Genomic DNA, 23,722 nt, shown 5'->3' with positions numbered 1-23,722 from the left:
TATAGTGGATACCTAAAATAACTGTAAACTTATAACGAACGTGGTCATCAATATATCATAGAAATTGGAAAAAAGTACAATTATAATGAATTTAACTTTAAACAATGATACACCCTGTTGCTTGGTACACAGAATATCTTGAAGGTTTACGATGTCTTTTGCGAAAGAACGTTTCAATACGTTAAGATCAAACCAATTTAAACAAAACCGTTCTCGAATTATAGTATAAGTTCATGAATTCAATCGTATACCAATCATTGATATGTATTTATTATGAAGAAAATGAATTTTCAACGATGATTTGTTCCTGCTTTAAAGAGCAACTCGATGTATATCTAATATGCGATTAGTCATTTTTTGTACATAATATTCATATACCATGATTTTTTTTATAAGGATCCTTGTGTTAAATACTAACCCTTAATTACCGCTGTCAAAGTACATTGTCATACGTTTGCATCAATATATAATTTTGCTACTTAATAATTCATTGACATTGACATTACGGACTTTAACATTTTATGGAAATTGTTAATAAAAAAAAGGTATTCTCCCCGTTAGATTATGATTTGGAACTAATTTTGTCTTATAAAGAGAGACTACTCCATCGCATGAATATATTACACGATTTATTTGTCATTTATCTCCTCTCAATTTCACTGTATTCTAGCTAATATATAACATAGTCCACTAAGTTGAGAGGCTTGGTAAGCCTATTTCAGGTCAAACCAATCTCTGTCAATGTCTATTACAATTAATGTTATCAAGCTTTTGTAGTTTAATTCTGAACATTGGAAACCATGTCAGGCTGTATATGTTTTTACTAAAAATGCACTATTTGTTCATTTCTTCTTTTTTTTTTTTTTTTTTGCACTTTTTTTTATTTATATACAAGTTTGAAAAGATCGATTATAATTATAATTATTACAATTGAAGGATTTAAATTTTGCCGGACATATTGTATTGTCTTTCAATATAATCCCCTTCGGTATATGTATATTTTTGCCAGCGGTGTTTAATGACCTCAGTGCCACATTTATAGAATTAATTTTCTTGCCCGATCAGAAAGCCATCAACTGCATGGTAGTGTAAGGGTTTGGATGCCTGAATTAGCGGTTTTAGTTTCTGATATAGAAGGAAATATGATGGAGCTAGATCAGGGGAATAATTAAGTGTTACAACCCCCTAGTGTCTTGAATGGTCACACACAATTCCTCCAAACCCCAAACCCGACCCCCCCCCCCCCTCTCTCTCTCTCTCTCTCTCTCTCTCTCTCTCTCTCTCTCTCTCTCTCTCTCTCTCTCTATAAGAATAACAGAAGGTAAAAAATGATTTGTGAAAACTACTCTTAGAAATTATAATCGACTTCTTCCCATGTCACATTAAATTGAATATTCCCTTTGATTGCCGATATGGGCATTGATTTGCTCTAAACTCCATTGCTTGTACTAAAAATTGCTTTGAAAGAAATAGATGATAAAATAGTATGATTTTTGATGAATATTTGCGAAACCATTTCGATTTCAAAAGAAACTATGACATGAAGGATAATCACATTCTATGAATCATTACTTCAGTGTTCTTTAACAATGATTGTGAGTAGTAGGGTGCACTGGAGCGATTTATAGCGAAAGTGTTTCAAATGTTCATGTTTCGGTGTACCAAATTTAATCGGTGATTCTAGAACCGAATGGGGCATAGAAGCGGACAAACTAAATATAAATTCATGATTAAAGATTGATTCCACTTAAAGGGATGTCATACCCTGTTATTTAGTACACTACATGTGGTGTATGTACATGATATACTCCATGGTATCCAATCATTCCCTTTGAATCAAGCTAGTCAAAACATCAACAGCTTTATTTCATCAATTAAGTCTTTTACCCATCACAACAACAAAATGCAAACTTGATACCTTATTAATTGAACGTTTAATTGAACGCATTTACAGTTTACATGTATAAATGGGTTTGAACTTTTTTTCAATGCAGGACAAGGAGGAACCTTATGCTGGCATTATAAGCGGGATTTATAACAGACAATGTAGGTTAGGTCTGTGGCTGCCTTAATCATTTACATGAACGTAATTATCAAGTAAGCATTAAATTGTAGCATTCGTCATATATATGTCAGATGTTCATAATAAGTATGCAAATTTACCGATATTGTTAGTTATGTAATGCTGCTATCTTATGACATTGATTCCGTGATGTGGGTGGTAATATTCATGCTTGATATTCCTACGGATGAACAATGTTGGTATTTTGGTATATTATAATTGTAACTTTGGCAAACCAACTGTTGTACTTAGCTGTTAGTACATGCTGATGTATTGATTCAACGATCAGTAGTGTGCTTGGCAAATTGTATGCATATTCGGATTATATAATAGTTACCTAAACAAATTATGTGAAACACAATACTTACTGTGAAGTCATTCCCTTTGTACTGAAAGTATAAAACATTGAATCATCATAAACACAAATACAGCGATATATTTTTCAAAGGCGAAATAGTTTAGATATGTGTCAGATTTGATTGCCTTTGTATTGATTTTATTTCTGACAGAAAATAATTAATGTTAGTATCAGATCAAAAATATTATACGATTGATTATGATAACCTTACAGTGTCTCTATTGATTATCATGTCAAGAGTTTAAGAGTCCCCACCACAATAGATCTCGTCAATACTTACCTGACATTTAGGGCAGGTCCTCTGTAAATCAAAAATGATATTGCACTTTAATAAACATTACTGTGATTTATTTGTACTTTTGCTATAGATGTAGTGTTTTGAGACATTTAACTTGAAATATGTAATATCGGTATAAATGGAACGATGATACTATTTGTTTTTCATGCAGTATGTTATGTTTATGTTGGCAACTGCATATACTTAACATTTTAATCATGTTAGACCCTTACTGATTAAAGAAACTTGCTTACTCTGTCCTTTGATGACTTACACATTGAAAAAAGGTTTACTTTAGATGTCCCCGTTAGCATAAACAATTATACTGTTCACTGAAAATGACGACTCATGTGAATTTGTATATAGTAAGCTTTAATGTTTCGCATCGTTATGAAATAGTTAACATGTTGAGATGCATATGTATGCACGCATCATACTCATCATATCAACATGAACAACAAAAATAAGGATTCATCAATTTGAAATGCGTTGATAATAAGTGATTTGTTATTGTTATTCAAAATGAACATTGTGTTTAATATCCAGATCCTCAGAAAGTTTAATGGACATATATTTAAATAATTGAATTTTGAAACAACGTTTGATTATCTGCTGATATGTATGTTTGAGGTATTGCTGGTCTTATAATATATTACGTGTAAATCAAAATTAACTATAATGGCTGTAACATCAATGGAATGTATTTTTGATTACTTCATCTGCAATATTAACTGTGTTACACACAAAAACAAAGGTTCAACGATTCAGCTAACCGGTCACCATTATTATGATGGCCATATATGGCGTGCATCGCATTACTATACTAATGTTATTTTATAAAAGAGGCAGCAATAACACAACAGATTGTAAGCTTCTTTTATTAAGAGATTTTTTTTTTAATTTGAACTTTTGGCGCTTTTTATTGTTTCCAGAGTAATATGAATGGTTTGACAGAAATAAATCCTTGATGATAAGATGAAAGAACGAACGACTGATCTTCGACAACTTACATTAATTATTCTGAATTACTCAGAAACAGATAATTTAGATATTTTCGTTCGCTGTTACATAAACGTAGACCAAGGCCTCATGATACTTTTACGATTTTGTTTCTATTAAGTTCTATCAATGACATAATGCTCACATCGGGGATTTAACATGTATTTGCATCCGCCTCCATACCCTATTAAGGTTGATAGGAGCATACCTAACCGTCTGATAGTAATTTGGAATCAATTCTGTTAATTACCGAGTAACCTTATAATACAAAACGTGATGTATGTGTTAGTGATGCACAAACAGCGGAACAAATATCCTTGTATAATGCAGATTATCATATATATATTGTAACTGCATATCATCCGAGCGTGTAATTATAGCGTACACAATTATACTGGTTATATCCAGGGGAAAGTAAAATGCATCTGTTACGGAAAAATCCTTAAAACTTCTGTCATGAACTCAACAACTCATCCGTTGCAATAGTATCTTTGATAGTGATTATTGGTCCTAAAAAAACAATTAGTGATCGACGTTACAACATCATGTATTCATTTTCGACAGTGAGACGGGAAATATGTCGAAATTATGTACAGTTTGCATTGACATGCAATTAACAGTTTATCACTACAAAGAAAAAAGTAAAGCAACAGCGAACATTAGAACGCAAATTAAAAGGGTTTTTTAACGATTATCATTTGAAAAATAGATTAAGCTATCAATAGCATTGAAGCGATATGTACACTTGTATGGAATGATAATTTATATTTTAATCATGATAAAAAAAATATGTAATACTGATATGTGACTAAACAATGTTTGTAAATACGAATGAACAATACTTACACATCTACAAGACGGCTTTGGTTTATGGCACGACTTTCAATGAAAACAAAAATATGAATTAAACAATACGTGGATAACTAATTCAAGATGTAAAGAAGGATGTGCTGACACTTTATTCGCTGATAATTCAATTGTAACACCACTGATATGGGTTCTTACATGAGTTGATACATCATTGCCAGGGCGGTAATAATAGTCATGATTAGAATGTAAATCAAAACCTTCACATACTCTTTGATTGAACAACATATTTGTCTCTACAAAAGGAGCAGTATTTCATATCTTTCAGGGTGTAAAACATTATCGAAAACATTACAAAACTGTTGTAACACGTGTATTTGGATTATCAATAGTATATCTGTATCATCTGATAGATCAGATCAGTTTTGCAATACACTAATCACTATGGTATTCTATATAATCAAATTTACATCTGTGATAGATATGTAAAAAAAATCAGACTACAATACTCACCTGACAATCTGTTAACTGTAAAATAGATAGTTATGTACATGAAAGTTTTGAATAATAAATTGAGTTTTGGTAATTTGATATAAAATTAAACTTCGTTTTATGTACCACATTTTCCAAAAACAATGTTATATTATTATAGGACATTGAGTTTGGTAATTTTACATAAAAAAAATAACTGCATTTGTATATACTACATTTCCCCAAAACAATGCTATATTGTTATAGGATATAAAGACTTATAGTTTATAAATACATTGAGTTTTGGTAACTTGATATGAAAATTAAACTGCGTCTTTATATACTACATTTTGCCCCCCCCCCCCCCCCCCCCCCCCCCCCCCAAAAAAAAAAAAAAAAACCCAAAAAACAAACAAACATTGTTTTATTATTATTATAGGACATAAAGACTTATAGTTGATTAATATGAATCATTCGTTTCTGAAAAGTTTACCATTACCAAACCTGTTTTACCATCCATTACACTTATTTCAATAGTTATCATATTTTGTTTTCACAACGAATTCTAACTGTCGACTTCATATTGTCTATGAGCAATAGTGTATTTATTTATAAACATGGTGCAAGATATTAAATTACCTCTGATACAGATTTTTATTTTAATTGCCCTACCTCGCATTTCGGGATACTGAAGTAATTTACGTTAGATAGCCTGGGCATAAGAAATATTTGACCGACAGGTGTCAAAGATAAATCAAGAGATGCTGACCATTTCGAAAACCCTATTTCCTTTATTATGTTTCCAAATGTCTGATTGAAATTCAATGATTTGCTTATATTTTGCGCAAGATTTATCGATTCAAAGTTAGTCTGTATGTTGAAATCATGTGCGTCTTAAATCCCCTAATACAAAATACACGCGGTGAAATGTCTTACTTAATATAAATGTATATAAATGATCATGCATTAATGTATAATTACATTGCTAAGCAAGTCAGGCATATAAATTTAATTAATTAGGATGATTTTATCAAACACCGCAAGAAATTTGTAATTCTGTCTTCAGTAAAATCTATATTATCGACGTGTGTTTGTCAACGTAGTTTTTTGTACCGGAAACATTACTCGTCTAGGCTCCGTTGAAATTTGTTTAACATTTTATGAAATATTATTGAAATTACAAGCTAACCGGTAATAAGTATTTATATATGAAAGTATTTAAGATGTTGCCATATCCATCCACTTAAAGAATAAATATAAAAAGATAATATTGTGTGACCAGTAGCTTTAGATTCTAATACATTTTCATCTAGGGAAAGCGTGGTCTTTCGTTGATATGTGCAGTATTTTTCAATCTATATTTACATTATCTTAATATATCTGCAAGATGGTATAGGATTGCATTAATCAAGACGAATCTGCCGTGGATAATATAAACATTTATTATGAAGTGTTTACGAAAGGATACGATCGTAACGTGGACCTGTGGTCAGGGTCAGCTGATCATGAGGAAAATCTGATCAGACCTGCATACCAGTCAATTTTAAACAAAGATGCACTGTACATGAGAAGTACAAATATTCTTAAAAATAATATCCCGCGGATAAGCAATTAGATCGACTATGATTGAGAAGATGAATTATGTATACGACCATATCTTTAACAAACTGTAAAACGAAAGTAGGTCTATATCAACTAGGTAAAACAAATACTGCTATTTTCTCAATAACTGTTCGTTTTACTTGATACGATAGCTATGAACAAAATCAGTGTTACCTTCCGTTGTATCTAAGCACATTAGTGTCTCAAAAAATGCGAAAAAAATCCGGCATAATGTTCAATCATCTTCTGTTTTTATTATCGTCATGCATATTTTCCGGGTCACGTTCTAATAGCAATTTATTGGGAAATCTAAATTACCACTTAAAATGAACCGAAGTGAAAGAAATCAAAAATGTAAAAATATAAATATTGTGATCAGTATTTAGTGGAACATTAAAATTTCATCGTAAACGATTGCTACGATTCGCTAACCTAAAGCATAAGTAATTGAAATCAAATTAATTTAAAATTCACATTTCGTTTCTATTATAATCTTAATTTTTTTATCACAAGATCGTTTAGAAGCTTTGCAATACTGACACTTTCAAACGCACAGATGCTTTGATTTGAGCAATGATGGCGACCTGAATCTGTGTGGCGGTTTGGATTGGAATTAAATTGCGTATATTTCGGCATACAGTAAACATCATACAATGTTTCCGTATGGTCAGATCATCTAATTTTGTCAATATGTATCCAGAACAGTTGTTGTTTAGTCGCTACGGTCATTAACATAAAAATTCGGATTATTATATAAATACTTATTTAATTATACTGTTACAATATACACAGTTTCTGACATACTCCTTTGGTGTGAGTTTTATGGATCTAATTAAACAGCTTACCTGCTGCATGGCACTTCTGCTTCTGTAATCATGATTAGATTATGATTAGAACATCAATGCGACAAATCGAATTATTCTGTTAGAAGGAAACACATGCATTTGTATCACCTTTCATTTGAATATCATATTAAACGTGAAACTATCTACAAGTCGGATTTTTTACGATAAATATTTCAAAATAACATCTATAATATTGATGTCAATCTTAAAACTCATTGGTAGAAAGTAAGATGATATGTCAGTACTAATAAATCCTTTATACATTTTGAATTTTCAATACATAGTTCATGCTTAGGATTCTGCAAAATTAGTCAGAAATGAATTTTAGCAAAGGGGCGTAAATTCTACTCGTGTATGCACAACAAGCAAAGATATTCAGTAACCAATGGATGAAAATAATGATTAATTGTGTCACAAAGGTGTTTTCGTTGAAATATAGTTCAAATTCAGGCTAAATAAATAAAATTAAGATTTACTCATTTTATTAGGAAACATGATATACACATGCATGCATGTACATATGTGATAGCATGCATGTACATATGTGAAAGCATGCATGCACATATGTGAAACATACATGTACATATGTGAAAGCATGCAGGTACATATGTGAAAGCATGCATGTACATATGTGAAAGCATGCATGTACATATGGAAAGCAAAACTGTATAAATCATGTATTTTTTTCAAATACCATTTTGAAAAGAGAAGTTAATAGCAACGCTGAATAAACAGAACTAATCAAATTTCCATGTGTTAGTTTTGTACGATGATCTGTCAAAGGTTTGACATTATATAAATCTATGATTTAAAGTGACTTTTGCTGTTTTGTTATCATTTGCGGGACAAAGTTAAACACTTGCTTCCAAAACATCCTTCAATGGGATAAAAATACTTAAACATGACTGATATAATAAGAGTACTAATTCTGTTTTTGTTTAACACAGAAAATAAAGCTAAAATATAACACTGGCCAGATACGGAAAGATTTAGCTGAAGCTGCCTTACAAATTATATACACTATTAACTGATTAGTGTATTTAGTGTACTAGTTGAATATGCTCGGGTCCATTGAAATTGACATTGATGCGTACATTTTGTAGATTACGGCAATAACACTATTTCTAGCTATTAGGGACATTTGTGGCACATCTTTGTTGTAACCAGTGAAAGGTATCACTGTTAAATTCGATTACATGCACAATGGGTAATCCCAATCATCGCCCAAGCTTATTTCGTATTTGTGATACGAATGATTTATTTTGAGCAAGACATCTCATAACGATTCAAATCCTTGCTTTAACTGTTTGTGTACCGAGTTCCCGTTTTCCTGGTTTATATATAAAATGAAGTATAACAAAAAAAAAAATGAATTATTCATTAATATGATAGATTTTCTTTTTGTATTTTACACATCAGGGAATGGAATGCAATCTAAGTTCATTTTATAATAATGAAACGCATCTAATCAAGTGAATATTATTGTATATGCGTTGACGAATATTCGGGTGTTGTCACTAGCAGATATAATCACATCTAAATTTGGAAAAAAATACTTACTGTTCTAATTTTGCTCTCAAATCATCAATAGAGTTTTATCAAAATTCCCTAGAAAGGACATTAAGATATTTAGGAATAAGTACCTGATATTAGCATACATTCTTAGAAATAACCTTGTTACATGTAAATTATGTTTTTCACACAGTTTTGGATGTCAAATAATTTGAAATAAAAGAAAATATTGATGAATGCACTTTTGTCGTTATTAAAACAAAAATCACAAAGATCACAAAGGAAGAAATCACTTTGTAATTCATGAAATGCCGTACTTCAAAATAAAAGTTATGGTCATGCATTTAGTGTGAAGTTGTATGTACATATGAAGGACTTCACAGTGACGTTTGAAAATTTGTCCATTTTCAATAAATACATCTATGATAAAATAAAATATAGGTCCCCGAAAATATCTGAATATTAATACTCTGGTCCTTAAAATTATATTTTTTTTACTTTTACGTGTATGGCAAGACAGGTCATTGGTCGTCTGGTTCAACTGAGACTGTGTAACGATGATACCATCTGTTGCAGGAATCACAACAAACACTACGATTATTTAATATCAGTACATATTTCCTTCTTGGATGATACTCTGACATACTGGACTGAAAAAAAAATTGAACTTGATCACACACTTTTTTATCATTAGGTTCAATTTCCTTGGGTCAGGAATCAGATTATCTTTTTCTGATGCTTTATTACAGCACGAGAGTCAGGATACCATGTATCCTTTAAAGAATAACACTAAACTCGATAACAGTATTATTATTATTATTTATTTATTTATTTTGTTTGATCTGCATCGTCAAATATTCTCAACTCATTTTCTGCTATAGCCAATTGGCCTTGGGCCTCGGGATGATATGCACTGTTCTTCTTCAGTGTAATATCTGAAAAATCAAAGTATTTAGGAAGAGTGAACACAATGTTTTTCACAAGTTTCACATTTTGTGATCAAAGGACATTTCAATTTTAAAAAGTCATACCTCAACATCGGCAAGATACAAATAAATTTAGAAATGCAGAACAAAATGGATAGTCTTGACACATAATAAAGCTACATTACTAAAAGCTATGATGTGATCTTTAAGAGGATATGACGTCGCAAAGTCTTTTTTGGCTAAATGTTCAGTTTTTTGTCCGTGTTAAATGGGTGGAGGTTTAGAATAAGTAGGACAACGGTCACCATAAAGTGTTGTGTTTTAGTAAAGAGTACATTTTCAAGTTGAACAGTAGTGTGAAGTACCAGCAGAAAATTTCTGCCACAGGCAACACATATGAAACACAAAAGCTCTTTCCCTATTAATGATAACAAAACACAAATTCATATCAACTTGAATATTGCAATATGTCTTAAACAATATTTAATCACGCGTGGAAACTTATGTTGTCTTTTCAGCAGCCATGTTTCTTTTTTAAATTTGATATTAAATTTGATAATGGATAAACATGTTAAATAAAAAGCTGCTAATTTTAAAGATAAATGGATGGCTTTTTCGAGGTTTCATGTACAGTTGTAATTGATAAATATTCAAGTCACTTAACACAAAATAAAGACAGTTTCTTCTGAATTAACTAATAAATTATTTACAGTATATATTGAAAATATTAATAAGGATTGGGTAACCAGACCTAGTCTTCTCAAAATTATTGTGTAATATTCCAAATTACAAAATGGGACATAATTTTGATTCAATTGACATATACTGTTAAAAGTCGTCCACACGTTATGCCAAAACAAATTACAAATAAAAAATCCGCCATGTTTATTGTTACCTGCTTAAAACTTTTTAGTGGCCTTGATGTTTGCAGCAATGTGTTCATGCCGTATGTCTACATGTCAAATGAAAATTTCGGAGATGGTGCAGCGTTTTCTTTTCACATATCCAAACCTGAAAGGGGAAATTTATATGAGGATATGTGGTGTGAAACCTATAATTAAGGAACATGATCAATCGTTTTGGTTTTAAAACGATGATAATTGATATGAACACACTTGCTTTACACTTTAAAGTTTCACTTACCTGTAACCAATGCATCGAATAATGTGATAACGCCGATTAAGTCCATACATGCGATGTAAGGTCAAGGTTCAGTTGTAAACATTATACTGGTCTAACGGTAAGAAACATTTATATACATGCTTTTACAATTTGAAGATCTGTGATGTATTTTTATTATATTTTTTTAAAATATACCTACAGCATTAGGTTAATGTGTACGATGTACTGTTTGGAAGATTAATGTACATGAATGTGTGTTATGTAGTTAACTGCATGGCTTTAACAAACAAATCCTAGACTATCTTTTTCCCCATGCCTAGTATATTCCAGCTTCATGGAGCAGATATACATGATATAATCCCCATCTTATTTGCAACTTCGACTCTGCATAGGAGTTCAACTAATATTATCACATGTCTGACCAAGCCTTAAATAGATTTTCATAGATCTGTGTTATAGAATTCATTAAGTCATGAAAATGTCAATACTCTGCGATGTTGTTAAGCCAGCTCTCATGATTTTACGCGTAAGTGTACGATGCTAATAGGTACAATGCTTCCGATTTGATAGGTATAGGGCAGTGATAATCAGTTTCAAAATTACACGAGGACAATTCAGATGTCTTAATGTAAAATTATCAAATGTGGAAAACAATGACCACAAATATACAATGTATATAGTTATTTTGTCTGCTTACCTGGTGAAAGAAAATATATAAACACATCAAATGCATTCATTTTCTCACGTGAACTCACCTCATCAAAAAATTAAATTCAAATTACATTGACATAGTGTACATGTAAATGTTCTAGTCATCTCATTGTATATTTTCAAAACCATAAATGTAACACAATGTATGTGCCCTTAAACATAGGAGGATCGTTTATACTGATTATATGTAGTGCATATGTTTCACCATTGCATGTAAGCTGGATGTGGCTGGAATTTTTTTGTTTGGTTGCTGTTTCGTTTTGTTTTTTTAGTTTTTTTTTCTTTTCTTTTTGATTCTGTTTTTGTTATCAAATGTTGTTCATCAAATAAAACAAACTTAAATTTATACTTACCCCAACAGTACATGAACAATATCTGCTCTTCATATCCTCGGTGGAATGTTAAACACGGCCATACACTATGGTCTGTGCAACTGCGATGGTGCCAATTGTGCACGCATAAGACAGACGTCATCAGTCTCCAGGTGGTAAAACACCTCCTTCAGCCATAATTATGAAAACAATTGATCCGCCTTTCCAGTTTTCCAGTTTAACAAAACACAGCAGGGGACACCTGGGACAAGGCTGACTTCCCATCTTTCCATGCATCGATTATTTGGAAGAGATCGCTGATTTCGCCTGTCTGAAGTGATTTTGCATACTCAAGCTAACTCTGCGTTTGTACCTCTATCGGAGATGGTAGTTTCCATATACACCATTTATGAGAAGCATAACGCAACGCAATTAATTTGTCTTTGCAGCCTTTGGTCTCCAAACCTCTTTGCCTCAGCAAAAACTTGAACGCTTCAACTTTCCACGGCGATATTTCACTTAACGAAATACTTTGATCACCAGTATTGTGATATGATATTATGTCCATAATTTCCATAACCAAATGTTTCCAGTTAACAATAAACTATTATAAATGCTGTTAACAGACACGGGCCGCAACGTGCTTTACAGGTCACTACGGGAGTTTTAACGTAATGGTCGCTTATTTGACTGCTCAACGTAATAGGTTTATTGCTCTTTAGATATTTACTATTCAAGTGATGCCCCCTTAAAGCTATTGTACCATGATAATCGTGACTGTTATAATTTTTAATACCCTTTGGAACCGTACAAAAATTACTTATTGATTTTTTTTTTTTCAAATTATGTAGCATAAGGGAATACTGGTAATTTGACATTGATACGAATATAAGGCAGGCTTCGATGGTCGTGAAAGTAATAATCGATTCGTGATTTGTCAAAATGTTTACGTTTAAGTAGAATTAATAAAGCATTTTCAGTACTGTACACGTATTTCAATAGAAATAGCAAACTTGAATTTCATCACCAATACTTATTGCAAACTTACTTAGTAATCTCTCGAAATACTGGCAGTGACAATAAATACAAGCAGCTCACCGAGCGCTACAAGTTCAATCAAGCAGAACAGAGACTTAGTAACGTCACTCCTGACGTACGTCCGTACATGTAATAGACTCTCCGGAATATGTGACCTCGCGGTACATAGTACCTATGTTTAAAACCCTATTGTGACCGTTCTGTGATAGATATAGAAAAACTAAAGATACAGTTATCTTTGGAATTACATGTACCTGTGATGTGTGGAGTTTCAATAAGTTGGCTTTATGCGTCAATTATCTAGGCCGAGTTGTGCAGAAAACAGCAGTCAAAGTGTCGAATTTGGCGTGTTTGTACTCAAAATATCTCCATAACTACATTGTTCACAGATATACGGGACATGCCAGGACTAGATCACACCGAGTTTTACAAGTGTGGAAAGTTTAATCAAAACGTATAGAGTCGTTTTTCAGTTAGCTCCGGCAAAGTAGTCTGAACTAGCCGCATGTATATTACCGTCCCGCAATACACTACATTACACACATTCTTGGTTACGTCACGTACTCGTGACGAAACATCCGTAATCTTTCGAAAAATACGACCCTTTTTCAAAACACTATTGTGGCCGTTCTATGAAAGGTATAGAAAAACTGAAGATATCCTTTTCTTTAGAACTATCTCTACTTGCTATGTTTGGAGTTTCAGATTTTCGGATTGAAACGCTGATTTTTAAGGACCGGTTTAACAGAAGCTGCCAGTCAAAATGACGATTTTGGCATGTTTGACCCAAAATATCTCATAAATAACAATTTTCACAGGAATACCCCACACATTCAGACCTAGATCGAGTCGAGTTTTACGCTGGTTCAAAAATCATAAAGATTGTATGTGCCATTTTTTACACCCTCAAATCGCTACAATAGCCGGCAAAATGGGTGAATTAGCCCATACCTTCATTTCGCTCCGCAAGGAGCGATAACTGAGTTATCGCCCCTTACTACACTCCATTCTTTATTTTACACATAAGGGAATGGAATGCAATATAAGTTCATTTTATAATAATGAAACGCATCTAATCAAGTGAATATGATTGTATATGCGTTGACGAATAATCGGGTGTTGTCACTAGCAGATATAATCGCATCTAAATTTGCAAAAAATACTTACTGTTCTAATTTTGCTCTCAAATCATCAATAGAGTCCTGCATTTTTTTCTTTTCGTGTGCATCAGCTGTTTTCCTGTTTACAAAAAAATAATTAGACACTTTACAACGACATTTTATTAGAAGCAATACCATATACTATGTATGACAATAGAGGGAATTAAAACGTTGATAGTGACTCAAAAGAGGGGAAACATACAGATTCAAGATACGATAATGACATATGAGAAAAGTCATTTATAAGATTTTGCTAATTATCTGGGTTATCGCAGCAAAGGATAGCATCAATGTTACAATACACAATGATTCTGTGGAATGTTAGTTTTATAGTTCATGTTATCAATGTTAATGCTATGGTAGTAAACGTGAATTGTCCAATCCCATTATAGCAAATAAAAACAAGAACCATATGTAAGTAATCTATATTTTTACATTGTTTTACCTAATATATATTTAGTATCAGTATTACCAATGTAATTAGTTTCTTTGTCTTTAACACTTAACACTTTAAGATTTAAATGTCTTAATTTATTGATCTCCACAAAAGTAGATCATAAATTACTTTCAATTACTATTTTTTGGAGTTAACAAAGCCTTGGGTAATAATGGAGTTCCCATAAGATAGGAGCTTGCACTTCGCTACTGCCACTTCTAATCTCTCCAGGGAGAAGAGGTATGGTACAAATTACCTCTGCACCGGCTAATATATATAGAACAAGCAATAAGAAGGCTAAACTGTTTCAGGGTTTTTAAATATAAACGCCCTCTGACCATGCTATGTCACATTGATGATATTATCAAAATAAGATATGTTTCTCAGTAGACATATAAGTATATGCTATATTCACAGCTGGTCAAGCACGTTTTATCAAAATTCCCTAGAAAGGGCATTAAGATATTTAGGAATAAGTACCTGATATTAGCATACATTCTTAGAAATAACCTTGTTACATGTAAATTATGTTTTTCACACAGTTTTGGATGTCAAATAATTTGAAATAAAAGAAAATATTAATGAATGCACTTTTGTCGTTATTAAAACAAAAATCACAAAGATCACAAAGGAAGAAATCACTTTGTAATTCAAATTTGATATTCATGAAATGCCGTACTTCAAAATAAAAGTTATGGTCATGCATTTAGTGTCAAGTTGTATGTACATATGAAGGACTTCACAGTGACGTTTGAAAATTTGTCCATTTTCAATAAATACATCTATGATAAAATAAAATATAGGTCCCCGAAAATATCTGAATATTAATACTCTGGTCCTTAAAATTATATTTTTTTTACTTTTACGTGTATGGCAAGACAGGTCATTGGTCGTCTGGTTCAACTGAGACTGTGTGACGATGATACCATCTGTTGCAGGAATCACAACAAACACTACGATTATTTAATATCAGTACATATTTCCTTCTTGGATGATACTCTGACATACTGGACTGAAACAAAAAATCGAACTTGATCACACACTTTTTGATCATTAGGTTCAATTTCCTTGGGTCAGGAATCAGATTATCTTTTTCTGATGCTTTATTACAGCACGAGAGTCAGGATACCCTGTATCCTTTAAAGAATAACACTAAACTCGATAACAGTATTATTATTATTATTATTTATTTATTTTGTTTGATCTGCATCGTCAAATATTCTCAACTCATTTTCTGATATAGCCAATTGGCCTTGGGCCTTGGGATGATATGCACTGCTCTTCTTCAGTGTAATATCTGAAAAATCAAAGTATTTAGGAAGAGTGAACACAAAGTTTTTCACAAGTTTCACATTTTGTGATCAAAGGACATTTCAATTTTAAAAAGTCATACCTCAACATCAGCAAGATACAAATAAATTTAGGAATGCAGAACAAAATGGATAGTCTTGACACATAATAAAGCTACATTACTTAAAGCTATGATGTGATATTTAAGAGGATATGACGTCGCAATGTCTTTCTTGGCTAAAGGTTCAATTTTTGTCCGTGTTGAATGGGTTGAGTTTCAGAATAGGTAGGACAATGGTCACTTTTAATTTATTTTTCATTTTTTTTTTTTTTTTTTGTAAAGTAGTACACTTTTAAGGTCAGCAGTAGTGTGAAGTACTAGCAGAAATTTCTTGTCACAGGGAACATGCATATGAAACACAAAAGCTCTTTTCCTATTAATGATAACAAAACACAAATTCATATCAACTTGAATATAGCTGTCTACAACCGACACTGTGTGTAGTGCAATAGTTCCCCCTGACTTCGTTACTGTGAGCTAAAAAGTATCTTTGTTTGCTTCATTTGCATGTCTGGAAAATATCTGTGAAAAATTTAATCACGCGTGGAAACTTATGTTGTCTTTTCAACAGTAATTTTTCTTTATCAATTTGATATTAGATTAGGCAATGGATAGAAATATAAAAATAAAAAGCTGCCGTTTTTAAAGATAAATGGTTCGATTTCATGTCATTGATAAATAATCAAGGCACTTAAAACAGAATTAAAACAGTTTCTTGTTAATTAACTCATTAATTATTTACAGTATATCAAAAATATTGATAAGGATGGGGTTACCAGACCTAGTCTTCTAAAAAATGTGTGATGTAACATTTCAAATTCCAAAATGGGACGTAATTCCGATTTAATTGACATCATATACTGTAAGTCCGTAAGTTTAATTATATACTAAAATTAACAAATCAAGAATCTGCCATGTTTATTGTTTCCTGCTTTAAACTTTTGAGAGGCCTTGATGTTTGCCGCAATGCGTTCATGCCACATGTCTACATGTCAAATGAAGATTTCTGAGATGGGGCGGGGTGTTCTTTTGACCTATCTAAACCTGAAAGGGGAAATATATATGAGGATATGTGATGTGAAACATATAATTAAAGAAAATGATCAATCCTTCCGGTTTTAAAACGATGATGATTGATATGAACACACTTGCAATACACTTTAAAATAATGTCTTGCTTCACTTACCTGTAACCAATGCCTAGAATAATGTGATAACACTAACTTAAGCCTATACATGCGATGTAAGGTCAAGGTTCAGTCGTAAACATCTATACCGGTTTAAGGGCAAGAAACATGTACATGCATGCCTTTGCAATTTGAAGATCTGTGATGTGTTAGTTTCCTTTTTTTGATATACCTATAGCATTTGGTTCATGCGTACGATTCATTGTTTGGAAATTTTATGTTCCTGAATTTGTGTTATGTAGTTTACTGTATATATTTAACATACAATTACTACACAATATTCTTGCCCATGCCTAGTATATTCCAGTTACAAGGAGCAGATATATATGATGTAATCCCCATCTTATTTGCAGCTTCGACTCTGCAGAGGAGTCCAGCGATATGATCACATGACTGACCAAGCCTTAGATGTTGTTAAGCCTTCTCTCATGATTCTACGTGTAATCGTACGATGTCTATGGGTACACTGCTTCCGATTTGATAGGTATAGGGCAGTGATAATCAGTTTCAAAATTTCACGAGAACAATTAAGATGTCTAAATGTAAAATTATCAAATGTTGAAAACAATGACTACAAATATACAATGTATATAGTTATTTTGTCTGCCTACCTGGTGAAAGAGACTATATAAACACACAGCAAAGCATTCATTTTCTCTCGTGAACTTATCCCATCAAAGAATTGAATTCAATTACATGCACATATTGTACAGGTAAATGTTCTAGTCATATCAATCTATATTTTCAAAACCATAAAGTAACACAATGTATGTGCCCTTAAACATGGGAGGATCGTTATACTGATTATATCTAGTGCATACTTTCACCATTGCATTCAAACTATATGTGCCTGGCATTTTTTTTTTTTTTTTTTTTTTCGGTTTTAGTTTTTGTTTTTTGTTTTGTTTTTGCTTCTGTTTTTGTTGTCAAATGTTGTTCATCAAAAAAAATAACTTAAATTTATACTTACTCAGCAGTACATGAAAAAGATGTGCTCTTCATATCTTCGGTGGAATGTTTAACACACCAATACATGGTCTGTGCAACTGCGATGGTGTGCATTGTGCACGCAACAGACAGAGATCATCAGTCTTCTGGTGGTAAAACACTTCCTTCCAACATAATTATGAAAACAATTGATCTGCCTTTCCAGTTTATATTCCTATGATATATTTCTCTGTGGTAATTGAGCCATATGATGACATGACAAATTTAACAATGACCGAACAAAACACAGGGGACCACTGGGTCATGCCTGTCTGAAGTAATTTTGCATACTCAAGCATACTTTGCGGTTGTACTTCTATCGCAGATGGTAGTTTATGTATACACCATTTCTGAGTAGCATAACGCAACGAAATTAAGTCGTCTTTGCTGCCTTTGGTCTCAAACCTCTTTGCCACAGCAAAAACTTGAACGCTTCAACTTTCCACGGCGATAATTTAATTAACGAAATACTTTGATCACCAGTATTCCATAACCAAATGTTTCCACAATGCTCTTTACACACCAATAAGGAAGTTATAATCTAGTGGCCGTTTATATGACTGCTCAACGTAATAGGTTTATTGCTCTTTGGAGATATACCGTTTAAGATAAACGGAACTGGGAAGCAGTTCCGAGTTCCGTTTAACCAGTTCCGAGTTCAATTTAAGTAAAACGGAACTCGGAACCAGTTCCGATTTCCGTATAAGAAAACGGAACTAGGATCCAGTTCCGAGTTCCGTTTAAGTAAACGGAACTCAGATCCAGTTCCAAGTTCCGTTTAAGAAAAGCTGAAATACTATGTATTAGCTTTATTGAACTGGTTCCGAGTTCCGTTTATCTTAACTAAACGGAACTGGGACCAAAATCAATCAAGCTAATACATAGTATTTCAGTTATTCTTAAACGGAACTCGGAACTGGGACCATAATCAATAAAGCTAATACATAGTATATCCGTTTTACTTAAACGGAACTCGAAACTGGATCCTAGTTCCGTTTTCTTAAACGGAACTGGGAACTGGTTCCGAGTTCCGTTTTACTTAAACGGAACTCGGAACTCAGAACTCGGAACCAACTTCAGGCTCCCATTTAAGTGATGCCCCCTAAAAGCTATTCTACCTTGATAATCGTGACAATTATAATTTTAATACTCTAGGGAACCGTAAAGAAATTACTTATTGAATTGTTTTTTCAAAATATGTAGAATAAGGGAATACTGGTAATTTGTAATTGATACGAACATAAGGCAGGCTTCGATAGTCGTGAAAGTAATAATCGATTCGTGATTTGTCAAAATGTTCACGTTTAAGTAGAATTAATTAAGTATTTTCAGTACTTGAAACGTATTTCAATACAAATAGCAAACTTGAATTTAATTTTAATTAATCTCGACTCCTTGATTATAACGTTCCACATTATTTTAATTTCCTTTTTTTAAATTATATGGTTATTCGTTCAATAAAGTGTGAGTTTTCTGCTGCCAATGGATTTAGATCATGCGCATGTGGGTTAATGTTGCATTTATAATTAAACAGAACAAAACTCGTTTTAAAATAAATTCATCATTAAGTAATTAACATGTCAGCTCTGTTTGTTTCCTCAACCGGATTTTAATGTCAGTTGTCAAACGTCCTTTTTGGGATGCTTTCGTCAGTCTTCGTGTTCTTGCGTGGTCACGTGACCGGCACAAAGAACTACTTTAACACTTGGTCGGTAAATATGGCCAGAGCACCCGACTAAGGTATTTTGCCATACAAACAAACGAGATAAACTTGTTCATCGTACTCAGAAGCCGAGGAAAAGTGCTGTACATTTTTCTATTTATTCACGTACAGTTACATAACGGCATTATACACTGGTATTAATTGACAAAGTGACGATTACTTGACTATATTTTCAATAATTTTGACGATGTCATTTTCGCAAGAATGTACAACACTTTTCGTTGTTGTCGTACAAATATCTCCACGCTCTTATCTGCTTCCTAAGTATTTTTAGGGTGTAGTCGGGTGCTCTAAAAAGATTTATGAGGCAAGTGTTAATGTTCATGCTTCCATAATAGAACTCTTCAGTGTTTTAAGTATCGAAATCGGCATATAGAAAGGAACAAACGTTGATAGATGAATACAATTGATCGTTATTAATTCAAATATTAATTTATAAATTATTAATCTCAGATTGATTGATATTGTTTTACCATACCTGATCAATTGAAATATAAGAAACTAACAAAAAAAAACTAAAAAAACACAGAATGAAGCCTTCGTGTCAAGCGGGATCTGTAAACAATCTGACGTCATCGAAATGTAGAAGTTGCAACAATTTACAACAATGTATATTTTACATGAATACACTAATGAGCAACAAGACGGGACGCAACATTAACCCACATGCATGGAAATCAATTTATTTATTCATACAGCTCATCATGCTTCATCTGCACTTTCCGTCGTATTCTAATCATTCATTTCAACATATCCGTTGTTCATCAGATAAATCCATAACATCCGATGGATTACTATTAATTGAAGTACTTGGTCAAATAGTGATTGAACTTTTCATAGTGATAATTTTTTTACTATCATTTTTTATTATTAATAAACACTGTAGACAAGGATTTGTTGAAAAAAAACTTACTCTTTCCTTGCATTCTGTAATTCGTCTTGCAACTTTTCGATATGGGCTTGATGATCTTGACACCTGCAATATATGAAGTGAAATTAGTCAATAGTTGATTTTAACCTGACAGTATTTCGGTATTTCTAGAACTTTTTTCAATATAAAACTCCAGTTTGAATTTTTTGTTGCAAAATATTAAAAACCATACGTTTGTTCCATGTCTTTGATGGAATTATCTAGTCGTTTGATATTTTCATTATCTGTTTCTTCCCTATAAATAGAATAAACTGTGACACATTAACAGTGAAGTTTTGTAGCTAAACTGTTGAAAATACTTGGTCAAATAGTAATTGAACTTTTCATCGTGATATTTTTTTTCCTTTCCTTTTTTATCATTTTTAAACACTGTAGACAAGGATTGTTTTGAAAAAAAATCTTACTCTTTCCTTGCATTCTGTAATGCGTCTTGCAACTTCTCGATATGGGCTTGATAATCTTTACCCCTGCAATGTATGAAGTGAAATTAGTCAATACTTGATTTTAAACTAACATCATTTTGGTATTTTTAAAAATATTTCAATATAAACTCTAGTTTGAATTTTTTGTTGCAAAATATTAAAATCCATACGTTTTTTCCATGTCTTTGATGGAATTCTCTAGGCGTTTGATCTTTTCGGTATCGGTTTCTGCCCTGTAAATAGAACAAATTGTGACACATTAACTGTGAAATTTTGTAGCTAAACTGTTGAAAGTACTTGGTCAAATAGTAATTGAACTTTTCATAGCGATGTTTTTTTTTCCTTTCCTTTTTCATCATTTTTAAACACTGTAGACAAGGATTGTTTTGAAAATAAAATCTTACTCTTTCCTTGCATTCTGTAATGCGTCTTGCAACTTCTCGATATGGGCTTGATAATCTTTACCCCTGCAATGTATGAAGTGAAATTAGTCAATACTTGATTTTAAACTAACATCATTTTGGTATTTTTAAAAATATTTCAATATAAACTCTAGTTTGAATTTTTTGTTGCAAAATATTAAAATCCATACGTTTTTTCCATGTCTTTGATGGAATTCTCTAGGCGTTTGATCTTTTCGGTATCGGTTTCTGCGCTGTAAATAGAACAAATTGTGACACATTAACTGTGAAATTTTGTAGCTAAACTGTTGAAAGTACTTGGTCAAATAGTAATTGAACTTTTCATAGCGATGTTTTTTTTCCTTTCCTTTTTCATCATTTTTAAACACTGTAGACAAGGATTGTTTTGAAAATAAAATCTTACTCTTTCCTTGCATTCTGTAATGCGTCTTGCAACTTCTCGATATGGGCTTGATAATCTTTACCCCTGCAATATATGAAGTGAAATTAGTCAATACTTGATTTTAAACTAACATCATTTTGGTATTTTTAAAAATATTTCAATATAAACTCTAGTTTGAATTTTTTGTTGCAAAATATTAAAATCCATACGTTTTTTCCATGTCTTTGATGGAATTCTCTAGGCGTTTGATCTTTTCGGTATCGGTTTCTGCCCTGTAAATAGAACAAATTGTGACACATTAACTGTGAAATTTTGTAGCTAAACTGTTGAGTACATAACACGATTATGCTAGATGACGGTTATAACAAATTTTATATGCGATGCGACATTCAAATAAATAAATGATGTCATAACAAACTTATTTTTTATTTCAAAAAGGAAGATTGTGCTAATATATAGGTACGTTTCTTTTTCTTCAATCTACCACCATCCGTCTTAACGCATGTTAAAAGTATACGGATTGATTACCTCACTGGTTGTTCATTTCCAATCACAATTATCCCTAAAAGTGTTGCGACGTTATTCAGGGGGGTCTCGCTGCCTTTGAAAGAGACTTCTTTGATATTGTCAGGATACGATAAATCTTGGTACTTCTTGCATAGTGCTGTTTTTGCTCCATTGACAATATCTGCCTTACAATCAGCAGAAAGGAAATTGTCAAGCGCAGTGATATCAGCCTCGATTTCGGTGATCTTATCCAAGAGCCTTCTTTGATATTGCTCAATCATCTGTCGATTGGAAGCTCCGATTTGGCTACATTTTGCTTTAAGTTCCGTTACTAATGTGTTTGTTCGATCAATAATTTGTTTCCCCCTTGCGTCGATTTCTTCGAGGATAGTTGACGTAGCAGGATCCAATGTTTCTAGCTCGTCTGCTACTTTGTCTACCATTTCTTTCAATGGAGCAAGTATTTGTTCTCTAGTATTTGTTTTAAAGTCAGTGATTTTTTTCTTAAAGGTATCCAAGTGATTCTTCAGTAAAGTTATTTCATGTTTATTGTGATCCCCATCCCCTACAATGCATTCGGGACAAGCTAGTGCTTCCTCGCATTCGTTTTCGAGACATACAAATATAGCTTCACTTTTAGGATGCCTTGGGCAAGGAGGATCTATCGCACCACGAACATGTTCCTGGGCCATTTCTGTAGACTTTTTTTATGCGCCAGCCTGAAATAAGATGCTGTAAATTAAAATATGTAATAATATTAAATAATCGCATAAGGGAATTACACAACGTATATTGATATATATGTCCATGTTAAATCGATAGATACACGTATACTCATAGCTACAAATGCATAGATATATTGTCTTCGAATATCCAAACCATAATTATATAGTATATACATATTATTCCTTTAGATAATTGAATGTTTGATACGTCCATATGGCGTTTCGGAACTTTTGCAGGACCGACAAAATGGAAGAGGTGATCTGATAATATTCTTCTGGCTTCAACGTAGGCTTTATTTAGGGATTTCAACACCTCATTTGCCTGCATTATATTTAAATTACTCTCGGTGTGTTTATTGCAATGTTGCAGCGTGAACATGTGAAATTTATTTTTGGTTGCACAATCCTATTTCAATTCAACGTATTCAGATAAAGGCAACAACTATTTT

At 32.4% G+C, this 23,722-nt stretch overlaps 1 protein-coding gene across 1 annotated transcript; it reads right to left on the bottom strand.

Annotated features, from left to right (window-relative positions):
- Positions 1 to 1,667: 1,667 nt before the first annotated feature.
- LOC117332111 (tropomyosin-2-like) lies at positions 1,668 to 23,278 on the bottom strand. Its single transcript, XM_033890994.1, has 15 exons — positions 22,570 to 23,278; positions 22,251 to 22,313; positions 22,063 to 22,125; positions 21,830 to 21,892; positions 21,642 to 21,704; positions 21,408 to 21,470; positions 21,220 to 21,282; positions 20,798 to 20,860; positions 14,209 to 14,280; positions 7,422 to 7,443; positions 5,017 to 5,031; positions 4,543 to 4,575; positions 2,701 to 2,721; positions 2,431 to 2,451; positions 1,668 to 1,712 (listed from the first exon to the last, which is right to left on the bottom strand). Exons 1-15 carry the CDS (start codon positions 23,238 to 23,240, stop codon positions 1,668 to 1,670), a joined length of 1,341 nt encoding a protein of 446 aa, XP_033746885.1. The 5' UTR covers positions 23,241 to 23,278.
- Positions 23,279 to 23,722: the final 444 nt, after the last annotated feature.

The sequence above is a fragment of the Pecten maximus genome, chromosome 8 (assembly GCF_902652985.1).
Source record: "Pecten maximus chromosome 8, xPecMax1.1, whole genome shotgun sequence".
In the NCBI taxonomy this organism is placed as follows: domain Eukaryota; kingdom Metazoa; phylum Mollusca; class Bivalvia; order Pectinida; family Pectinidae; genus Pecten; species Pecten maximus.
This window is presented reverse-complemented; position numbering and strand designations above follow the sequence as displayed.